Source organism: Lonchura striata, chromosome 3 (assembly GCF_050655825.1).
Source record: "Lonchura striata isolate lonStrDom1 chromosome 3, ASM5065582v1, whole genome shotgun sequence".
NCBI classification, from domain to species: Eukaryota; Metazoa; Chordata; class Aves; order Passeriformes; family Estrildidae; genus Lonchura; species Lonchura striata.
In genome coordinates, this window is record NC_140705.1 from 104,443,008 (window position 1) to 104,455,000 (window position 11,993).

At 35.7% G+C, this 11,993-nt stretch overlaps 1 protein-coding gene across 12 annotated transcripts in view; it reads right to left on the bottom strand.

Moving 5' to 3' along the window:
* Positions 1-11,993, bottom strand: part of USH2A (usherin) — a 391,259-nt gene that overhangs the window by 158,009 nt on the left and 221,257 nt on the right. For all 12 annotated transcript variants that reach the window (XR_014954513.1, XM_085577109.1, XM_085577108.1 and 9 more), the window contains one exon: positions 1,398-1,577. Coding sequence is in view for 11 of the 12 variants with exons in the window: in XM_085577109.1 (XP_085433235.1) it covers positions 1,398-1,577 (180 nt within the window). In the remaining variant the exon portion in view is untranslated. The remainder of the gene's footprint in view (positions 1-1,397; positions 1,578-11,993) is intronic.

An 11,993-nucleotide genomic window follows, 5' to 3' on the forward strand; every position in this document is an offset into this window, starting at 1 on the left:
AAGGTCATAAAAAAGATAATTTCAAAGCTATAAGTTTTCTAATTGTAATCAACAACAATCTAATGATGAAAGAAAGTGTATCTTAATGGTTGTCATAAACTTGTGCACATCCTTGCTTATCTTCAAAGATTCTTTACCTTGTCATTTGGTGAAAATTTCACAACTAAATTTTGCTAAGCAAAATTGACATGTGACATTAGAGCTAGAAATATCAGTGTCTTACTGCTCAGTCTTAAAGGAGCACTAAAACTCAGATATAGTTTTATTATTATATGAAAGCATATATTTGTTAATAGCAGGTGCAACTTGATGATCAGATTGGAAAAGTATAAAATGTGCTGGGAATTGACTTTTCCCTTGTTCCTCAGCAATCTGTCATAAAAACTTTGTGTTGTATTTACTCACTTTTCTGAAGTCCTCAAACCTAATCCATCTGTTTGCAATCAAGTTGTTTCATGACTCTTTTGGAACTGTAAGGTTTATCCTTACTGCAGGGATTTTTCTTTCCTATTTTCTTTTTTTCTTTTCTTTTGCTTTCAAATTTGCTTTCAAAAATTTGTATGTATGTCCCTCTACACTGTTCTTGCTCAAAAGTTACACCACACATCTCTCAAAATCAAGTATTGTTGGACTCTCACTTAAAAACTCAAAATTGTCTTAAATTAATTGTATCCATTGACATTTATTTAACGAAAACTAATTAGCTAGGATGTCCATGAAAAGAATAGGCAAAAGCAGCACATCTACATCAGCTATAAATGTAAGCTCTCTTGAAAAAATACTAAACAACAACAAAGCCACAAAACAAATCATTGTACAATGTTTAGGGCATATTTGCTCAACTCTCTTGCTTCAAATTGTTATGAAGATAATATCCAGACTGGCTTACAACCTAATTCACTGTAAATCAGCGCATTGTAATTGACTTTCTTACAGCTACATTATTTTGTGGATTCTGACTCAATATATTGCCAATGGTTCATATTACTATTATTAAACAAATTCTCTAAGTCTATCCAGTAAGTGCTCCTTGTCAGCACTTACAACTTTTACTCTAAAACAGATTACAAAATGCAGGTGAATTGCTCTATATTCTTAGGCTAGATTAGCTGTCCATGCCAGAATACACTACCATTCACAGAAAAAAAATGAATTACAGAATGCACTTCTCACCTTCATAATATGCTAACTACATAACTATGTACTTTCATTTTCTAATTCTTAAAGGGAACAAAGTGACAAATTAGAAGCCAAAAAAAACAATTTTATAAGAACTACTAATACAAACATATTCTTCTGAACTTCAGTCCTCAGCTGTGATAATAAATAATGTTTTTGTTGAACAGAGTGTTTGTGTAATTGTTACATACACAGAAAAAGCACTTTTTCATACTTACCTCCTGGAGGCATGACTATGGTTATAGCATCACTTATCAAGCTGCCTTGGCTGTTGGATGCTTTCACTTGTACTGTGTAGTTAGAAAATGGAATCAGTCCTTTAATGGGTACCCATATATTGAATTCCTTGCTGCTGCACAACATCCGAGTATCATTTACAATAGAATAATTAGCATTATCTGTTATGGAAAAACAAGTGGGGGGGGGGGGGTGGAAGAACAAATGTTAGACCTTGCATCTGCTACAATTCACTGTCTTTATGAACCAAGTCTTATTTCTCAACTCTAATGAAGAGTTGCTATTTATACCAGTAACACACACATATTTTTGGTCTGTTAGGAAGAAAACTTTTTATTCACAATTTCTTCTCCTTCTGCCAACAGTTTGTGGCATTTGTATGTCTTGGGAAATAAACACACCAATACACAAACCAACCAGTTGCAAAGCTGATTGCTATGTACAGCAAACAGAAGTTCCAGAACAGTTCTGTGATAACTGCACATTCCAAATATCAATTATAACTCTCATGAAAGACTGGCAAAACTTTTTTAATTTGCTGAAAAAATGCTTAACTTAGGAGTTGATAAGCTAATTCCACTGCATGCATAACAGTCATCTGCAGTAACAGATTTTACAGCATGGCCTGCAGTTCTCTCAAAGACAAAACAAGGATTTGAAGCACTCACTTTATCAGTTGAAATCATCAAAGGACACCACAGCAACCTACATGTCCTTTGCAACCCTTTTAAGATCTCAAAGTTAAGATAAGACAATATTCTATCCTACAAAAATAAAAAATCCCAAAACCTTTCCAAAATACCTAGTTAGAATAGAAAATAAAAAAACTGTATATGTCAAGTAAAATTTTTCTGAGTTAATGAAGACCTTGGTCACATATGTCAGAGACAAGCTGACTCAAATATCATCTTATATTTTGAGTATATGAAGTGCAATATAAACGATTAATATCATTATTACTATCCATCACTACATGGAGAGCTCTCACATTGAAGTCAATAAAAATTCTGTATTACAAACAACAGAAGAATAACACAAGTCTAAGACCACAGGTATGAGAATGAGAGTAAACAGACTATAGCTATAAAAATATTGTAAACCAATTAAAACATTGTCACAGCTAGAAGATTCAAAATTTAAATTTGAATATTTTACAAAATCTAAATAAGACAGAATTACAAAAAACCTAGAAAAACAAATTTTTAAATTAATTTTTTAAGGGACATTCATTGGACCTACTCATTTTGATGCAAGTTTCAAATGAACTAATAAAACAGAAATGCTATTAAATCAGAAACAATTTTTTTAAATATTCCATGTTTCTATAATGTGCATTAAGGTGTATTTGCAGTACCTTTCAGTCATGCTCATATGACATTTTACCACAACAAGTGATCAGGATTTTCCTCTAATCTGGGGATTCCTATGAACAATTTGGTTCCTTAGGGTACAAATCCAAGCCCTTCCTTTATTTTGGTGTTTATGAACTGCACTAGTGTTTTCAGTTATTCTATTGGTAACGTACAAAAAGCTTATTTTTTTACATTTTGGGGAGGGTGACAGGTTTGCAAAACCCTTTTATATATATCTGCCGTGCAGCCTAGTTCCTCATTGCTCAAATTCTACCTGGACTGGAGCCTACCATAGCAGCAGACCACACAAACAGAGTACAGGAGTGTAAAGGTAGAATGAGTTCATGAAGCCTGATGGATTCATTTTGCATTTCAATGAAGTCACCCTGGTTTAGGTACAGCAATAGAGGCAAAGCTTCTTTACATGCAAGAAGACCAACCACATTTTACACATTCCACATACAGAATCCTGCAGAAGGCAAGTTATTTTGTCTGAGATTACTCTTATGTACTCGGGCTACTCAACCAGCACTAGAAAAATGCATCTGCATTACTTGATCTCAGCTTTTAAACAGTGCATCAAACCCTGCTTCTGCACCTTGAAACTGTCCCTCTGTGTGATTGTGTGATTTGGGAGAAGATACAGTCCAACAAAGTGCATTTCTCCTCTTATCTATCACAGTTTTTGTGAATTTTGTGATTTATTATTTGTGAAGATCATGCAACAAAATTTGACTTATACAGTCTTAAGGTCCTAGGGATATTAAACACTTAAAGACTCAGCTGGCTGTGGAAAAAAAGACACATTTTTCAAACGTTTCACCTCCAGTGTCTGGGAAAGTTTAAAAATATAGTGTTAACAGATCAGCACATTGGCTAGAGTCAAACCTCAAGCATAAAAGAAATTGTCTAACAGCAATTTATATATGCCAAATTAATGTGAAAATGATTTTTTTTTCCTATCAACAGTACAGATTTAACTTGTTAATATTTTAATTTCATCCACCTGAGCCTGGTAGGAAAACATGTACTTCCTCTGCTGATACTTTTATTCCATTTTTAATCTTTCTTCCAGTGGCTAACTATACTATATTTTAAAAACACAGTTTCAAGTAACAGAAAATGAATTAAAAGGATAACACTCTATTCCAAGTTGCCTGGATAACAACATTAATATACAGTAATTATACAATTAGTTGTAACATTAAATTCTAGTTATAGCAGAGTGATTACTCGGCAATTATAAGAAGTATATAATTACCCAATAATTAGGAGAAGTATGTAATTACATAACCATTTTATTCAGCTCAAAAATGAACTTGCAAATTTACAATGAGATAGACAACATAGCAGCTCAAAATTTTTCATTGCTTCTAATAAAAATCTAAAGAATACTTGCAAGTTTTCTAGCCCAAATTTTACACAGACAAAGGTGTTTTATACCAATTCCCAAACAAGGAACTTATTGCTGCCAGCAAGTAAAATATTAGAAGAACATTTTAAAATGCAGGTCTTGCTGTAGCTGACTTGCAATATGGAGCTTTGCTACTTCTCACTGCCTAAACTTTGCTTTCAGTGGGCTGGAAAATGCAGGCACATAGGTTCAGCCTGACAGAAAGCGATACAGCGATAACCCTGCCATATCATTCTGTGCCATTCCTGCCCAGATTGCCTCAGTGTGGACCCAATTTGTGAGTATAAGTGGATGAGGCCTCCCTATGTTCAATTTTCTTGGGTGTTTTTCTCTCCATGCTGCCCACACGTCCCACTGCAGCCCAAAGGCAAGTCCATTGCAGATCCAAACAGCAGTCACTGCAGACACTGTAAAGTCCTAAGAGCCATTGTTCTACTTGAGACAAGCGCTTCGTACCAGAACACCTCCTCACTTCTGCCTTCTGATTCCTACCATGAACAGACACCAGCACCCCAACAAGCAAGTTTCCCCCACAATTCTGTTAACATGAACAGCCTAAAGGAGCAGAAAACAGACTCCTACACATCCATTAATGGCTCACCACATCCACGAATGCTTAAGGCATGGAAACACCTGCACAAAAAGATAAGTCCCAACAGGAGAGGGCTCAGAGTCTAGTCTGTATAACTTCTTAAGAAAACCTAAATCCTTTGCAGAATGAAGGGCTTCCCCAACCTCCTTAATCTTTCCATATTTTTGCATAATTATGTTTTTTTTCTTTTATTAGGTCTCCTGCTCAGTTCTTCATAACTCTCCAAAATTATCTGTGGGACTTCTTTGCCTAAGGCTAATTGAGAAATACTTCTGCTGTTCCCAGTTTATACCTGATCGAAGTATGTCTTTTTCAGGAAAAGATCCATATGAAGAAATGAGAGCTAAAGAATATCCATAAACATACTAAAAAGTGATGCATAGTTGAAACACAGACGCACAAACACATATATTGCATTCAAAATCCCTAAAAAAGTGCTAAGCTTCAAAGAGCACTCTAGACGGTGAGTATCTGTACTTGAAGGTTCAGGATGGCTCTGAGTGGATGAGCACCCTGCAGGGGACTCCCAAGCAGATATGCATTTCTGTTACTGAGCACCCCTGTAAATAGGTGAATTAAGCTCCTATGAGGCAGTGGCACGTAAATTACTGCTGTCCTGGGTCCGTCACCGTATGGGGTTCACTAGATTGAAATAACATAAATGGGTATCCTTTTCCATTCTTGTTATAATCATTGTCACAAGAATTTTAATGCCTCATATATTCCATAATTTTTTTTCTGTGTGCTGTACTGTTCTGACCTTTTCAATATTCTGTAATTTGACTGGCTGGCGATTTCAAGTTCTCTCCTTTTTACAGCCTTATTAACTTGTGGGGAAGAGGTGAAATGCGCAGCCAATCAGAATACATAATATTGCAAAGGTCACAGCAGTACAGTATAGCAGCAGCAGACACAGAATACTGTATATTAGTCATTAGTATCCTGATATCTTATTCATGTAACAAAGGTTGTGAGGAGTGCAGGAAATGGTACAACAGGAAACCATTTTCATGGCAAAGAAATAATACAAACTAAGCATATTCATCTTGCATTTAAGAACTTTTTTTGCCCCCAAATTTGGGCATATTTAAAGGTACTCTTTCCATCAGGGTCAAAATTTATGTTTTTAAGGGAAAAGGTAATAAATTGAGATGTTTCCTTTTTATGTATTAAACAGAGAAAGACACATTTTTCACAAATGTGGGCAAATACCAAGTAATTCTATTAATATCATTGCATTTGTGATTAATACCAATCCATACTTTACATATAGCTCCATTATGTCCTGATAACCTTTTACATTATATTCAAGCAGAGAGAAGCAGAACTATTACCAGTGTAGACTAGTCAAAGACTAAAGGTAGTAAAAATCCAGCTCAATGAAGAGGTCATGTGAGGATCTATACACAGATTACTTAGTTAACTATCACAAACACTTACAGTTGGTTTTATGAGCTTTATATGACTGTGAGCACACAGAGGTTAAGCCTTATACCTTGGGCCACAGAAAAAGTTAATAAGATTAGAACAGCAAAATAAAAATGAAACAAGAATTCACCTTTTTGGCCTTTTTTCCCTGAACTCATCCTCATTGTCACCAGTTTCTATCCCTATTTGAGATACAGCTAATTTGCGTCTCTTTGACACCACATCTTTGGTGGCAAATTCTGTGAATATGGATGCTTCTTTGTGTCTTAGCTCATTCTTTTGCCTGTTAGTTTTGCCTATTCTTCAGCCTCATTAACTACCACAAAAGCTCCTTTCCTCCCAGCTTTTTTTTTCTCCATATCTTCCTTTCCCATTGTTTCTAACAGAGTTTTTAGAATAAAAAATATCACTTTCCATTAGTTTGATTATCCCAGTAGAAAACCAGCTAAAATACATTCTTGGCATTATTGGCAACTCTCTTTTCTTAAGAACTGTAATAATGAACTGTTCTCAAATTGTCATCTCAATTGTTATATTGACTTGTGAAGTAGTTTGGCTTTGATGCCATACCCCCCTTTTCAAAAAACTATTGGGAGGTTTTTATGTTTTGAGACGAGGTTTGTTTTTATATGTTTTGGCACTCTGTTTTGGAGGATTTTTTTTTGTTTGCTTTTTTTCTTTCTTTTTTTCAGATGAGCATACTGCTGGTTTTTTGCCTCAATGTCTTGAACCACTATTTATTCCCCTTCTCCTGACTGACAGATGTATTGTTCCTATGGACATATGGTCACAGTCCATCAAACTGAGTTCAAAACTTAAAGACTCTCAACACATGAAAACTTCATTCTCATGGGCTAGGAGGAGTTGCTAAATGAGTCAAAATGGATAATTTAAAAGTGCTGGGGGAACTGGAAAAAATATTAATCCAAAATATTAGTTTTCCTGTAAATAAGAAGAGTTTCACATTATCTGCATTAAAAAACTTTATCTTTTTCCTTTTCCCCTGGGAATTAAAAGCAGCCTTTAGTTTTAAAACTGAGAAATGGAAAATATTTGAAGAACAAGATCAAAATCTGTGTTGGCACATACAGCAGAAATATGAAGCCTAGAAGATCCAGTTTCTGACTATTAGTTTCTGACTGGTACTGAAGTCATCACTCAAACAGGCTTCTTACAGACTCAGATTTGGTAGAGCTATCTTAGATTGCCTTGAGACATACAGACACTGTCTGTATGTACTCTGCCTGGCTGCACTGGAAGGGAATTCCTCCTCTCTATTCAGCCTGGTGAGACACATCTGGAGAGTTCATCCTGTTCTGGGATCCCCAGCATAACACAAAAGTGGACTTACTGGAGTGCAAAGATGATTAAAGCCGTGAAGAATATATCACACAAAAAGGGTTGGAGAGAACTGAGGTCGTTCAGCCTAAGAAGAGGAGGAAGGATCTTAGAAATGCACAAAATGTTAAAAATATCTGTTGTGAGGGCATAAAGTAGCCAATCATTTCTCAGCAATGGACAGCAGCAGAACAAAACACAATGAATACATACAGAAAATACAAAAAATTCAAACTATAATAAAACCTTTTTTCACTTTGACATTGGTCAAACACTGGAACAAGTTGCTCAGGATCTCCAACTTTGGTGATACTCAAAAGCCAGTTGGACACTCTCCTGGACAATGTGCTCCAACTAACCCTGCTTGGAGAAGAGAGCTTGAACTGGTTGTTCCCTAGAGGTGCTCTCTGACCTCAGCTGTTCTATGATTCTATGAAAATTTTCAGAACACTTCAAGAACCCTAAGGCAAAGCAGGGGCAATCATTACGATGAAAGCATGTTCCTGTCAGTAGAAATAAGTGATTATTAGTGTTACAAACACTAAGTAATGTGCATTTATGTGCTCATTAATTCTACGGACTGAAATATGAATAAAGCCCCCAGCTTGATGTGAGAGCTCATACAAGAAACTTAGCACAGACCCCATGGATGGTTAATGACTGCAGCCAAGATTAAGCTTTGTCAGGATGCAGGCAGGAAGGAATCTTCAGTGTGTGGTCTCATCTACCCTTTGGAGCTTTCAGCTCAGTGCCATGAGGCTTTGAACTAAAAACCTCCATAATTGTTGCTGAAGCTGACAAAAAGAAACCTTTTTGATTTGAATTACTGTTGTAGTTTTTCTCATTACTCTCTCATAATCACAGAAACATCTAATGAGTCTTGCAGTTGACTAAGTCTCATTTAGACCTTCCACTTAAAAGTGTGTTTCAGTATAGTGTTAAATCTCTGCTGTAATTATATTCATCTCTACTGTAACTCCATTTTTCTGCAATAACACCAGGAGGCATCAGTCCTGGACCCCCCACTCTGCACACTGTACACAGTGTTTTTGAGACACAGTAAGAATGCAGCTCATGACCTAGACCAAACTTTGGAAAGCATTCTGTGAGTACAACCAACTTCTCTGAATTTCAATAAGGTTTCCACTGTAAGCACTGTTATTCTGATATGAACAGGAGGAAGTGTCCCAGCACAGTTTAGTAATCCAAGTGGCAAAACATCACATTTGACATGAGACATCTAAGATCAAAAGCATTTGCTGCACTTGTAATCTTAAACTGATGACAGAGCATATAGTTACTGATTTCATCCCTTGTGTTTGAGGGGTTTTATAGACAAATTATAAAACTATCAAGTTTATTTCATGAGGGACTTTTTACAGTAAAAAAAAAAAAAAAAATCAGAAACAGATCTTAAGCCTTCAAATTTGCTTCTCCATGGTTGGAACATTCTTTCTCTAGCTGCAGCAGTACATAAATGGAGATTATCACAGTATCTGGTTTCTGAATCTATGCCCATAATTCATGGATGCCAATAAGAATTTTCCATTCTCCAGGGACACTATCAGAAGGAGACTAGCTAAACACACACAGCAGAACTTGGAGTCTCAAATCCATAATCAAATATCTAGATTGATTGTGTCACTTGCACTTGTATTGATTTCAATTGGAGCAGCTGACCCAAGGGAATAATAAAAATGTAGAATAAAACTGATTTATGAGAAGAAAATAAATCCTTTTGTGAGTGGTAATGAATTGGTACTATTTAACCCTTTCAATCACAGAGGGAGAACACTATTTATTTTTTCAGAATGCTGAGTTAGCCAAAAGAAGTCATATTAAAAAAGTCAATACTGTCAAGTGCCATTACAGTTAGTTGTAATACTTTGGAAGGAATGAAGCTCTAAACTTGATCTAGGATTTTTGCCTGACATATGACATTCTTTTGGTTTTTCTAGTCACCTTTCATGAGGCATCATAAGTGATGCATTTGGAAATTGAAAGAACCACAGAATCACTCAGGTGACTGTTGTACTTATATATTACCTCCCTCTAGATTATTTAGGGAAAAGTAATGAACAGCCAAAAGTAACAAACAGCCACATCAAGTGCACACAATTATCTCTACAAAATAATGATCATACTGATCTTCCTGGTATCACACTAGAAACTTACATAGTCAAAATATAATTTGATTCCCCCTTATAAAATGCAAAGAAAAACTTCAACAAAATCTTGTCAAGTCACAGTTTTTATCACATTTTCTCTACCTGAGAAAACAGATGGGGTTTATATTAGTCTCTAAAGAGATTATTTGTTTAAAGCCAACACATAGAAATATTCAAACTCAATATTTTTATCTGTGGAAGCTCTAGACAGATTGGAAATGTCTTGATTGGATTATGTCATTGACATTAATCATATTGTTTTTAATGTCATAAATTGTTTTTTTTTTACATTTAGCAGTTACCATAGATACCTAAGCACAGTCAATGTAGTCTTCATGTGGGTTAAAAACACTGGAAGACATTCATTAACTAAAATACTGTTTTTGCAGGAAAACTGATTGGCAAATTCCTTTTTACTCAATATTGTTTACCAGAGCCATCCCTAAAAGATTGCTATTATTCATTAGACTATTGCAAGGGAGTAGAAACAGTCTTGGAGCCAACCCTACCAGAGGCAGTCACTAGGAATTTCAGCCTGTTAAGAACTGATAATACATTCCTCACAAAAATGGGCTTCAACCCTATCAGCTTTATCACATGAAACCAAATAAATTCTAAAGTACAAGACGGACAATGTACATGTGACAAAATACATAAATATGGGAATAGAGTGATGCAGAAGACCAATTAAAACACCATCTGTGGTCTGATGCTAGAGTCTTCACCAAAGAAATGGTCAGACGTAGGAATTAGAGAGTGACTTTAATTTTGCTTTCCTCAGAGACACCTGTATTAAGGAGAAGAAAAGAACAGCACACCTGACACTGACAGGAATTATGCTATTAGATGGTGCACTGTGAAGCTGCTCAAAAGCTACTGAAGCTTGACTAAACATTACTCAATAATCATCCTGAAGTGCATGCAAAACCATGAGTTTTGCCAGGCAAATCAAAATTTAAATGGCCTACAATTCCAAGGCAAAATACCCATAACTCTTGCTCTGGTGAACTGATTAAATATGGCTATTTGAAAATGGGTTATGCATCCTCTTTGTTTCCCCTTCAAATGTCTTTAAGAGTGCCAAGTGTTGTAGGTCTGTAACTAGAACTAAGACAGACAAAATGAGAGAGGAAGGGGACAAAATATGAAAAATCTCCTTAACGGCTGGATTGGAAAAGTATCTAATAAATCTAAAATCTAAAATCACACTGAGAGTATGGAGGTTATCATTCTGGTGCAGAAGGTAGTAAGCATTTTGTAATAACTTCCATTCCTAATTCTCAAACCTTCAGCACAAGACAGGCTAGGAACTTCAAGGGGCTTCAGCATTCCTTTCCCCACTTCTGTTGCCATCTGCAGGTGATGTCTTCCCCTATCAGTCATTGCTTTTTGCACTAGGTTGATTCTTAACACTTCCTTTTTGTTTCCTCTCTGTTTGGAGTGGGTACTGAAAATATTGGGTACACTGTGCCAAGAGGAACTTTCTTATAGAAGTTAAATGAATAGATGGTCTTAGCTTTACTCTATTCATATATATATATAATAAATATTAAACTTAAAAGGTTAGATGGGTAACACTCTGATATATACATGCAAAAGTCAACTTGTTTATGCAGTATTCTGCTGTTAGACTTCTCCACTTTGCCAAGAGAATGAGTGGGCTGCAATGAACCTTTCTGGTACACCATCTCCAAATAAGAATATTAAGCAGATAATTTTTTTTTTTCTTTACAAAATTACCCGGTTAGCTATCTTGCTGAAAAATATGGAACTTAAATGATGTGTCATCAAAAGAAGTTATAATATGTATTAAAAAAAAACCTCAAGAAACAAAAAACCCCAAAACCTCAAACACACATTGATTTCTACATTCATAAGCAACGAAATTCTGAGTGTAACCCTGCAACTTCGTGTTATGAAACTCCCTAAGGACACCCAGTTAATTAAGGATTCTCTTTAGGTCAAACTCACATTCAAATGTATCACAACATCTTGGGGGCTACAGATTTGGATAAAGAGGTAGGAAGATAAAAATTTCCTCAAAATCTCTTCTGTAGAAAAGAAGTAATACTGGATTCTTCCTGTCCTAGAAGGAACTCAGATGCAATTAAAAATGACCCTGTATTCTATCTGAACCAACCTGAGCATGAATAGGGATGAATGAGGAAACTACTTGAGGGAAATTAGCCTGACTCTGCCACCTTTCTTTCCCCTAAAGCCCTCTGAGAACTGGTAGTGTATCAAATAACAAGAACTCTAACTGGTAGCATTAGTATTTTATGGCT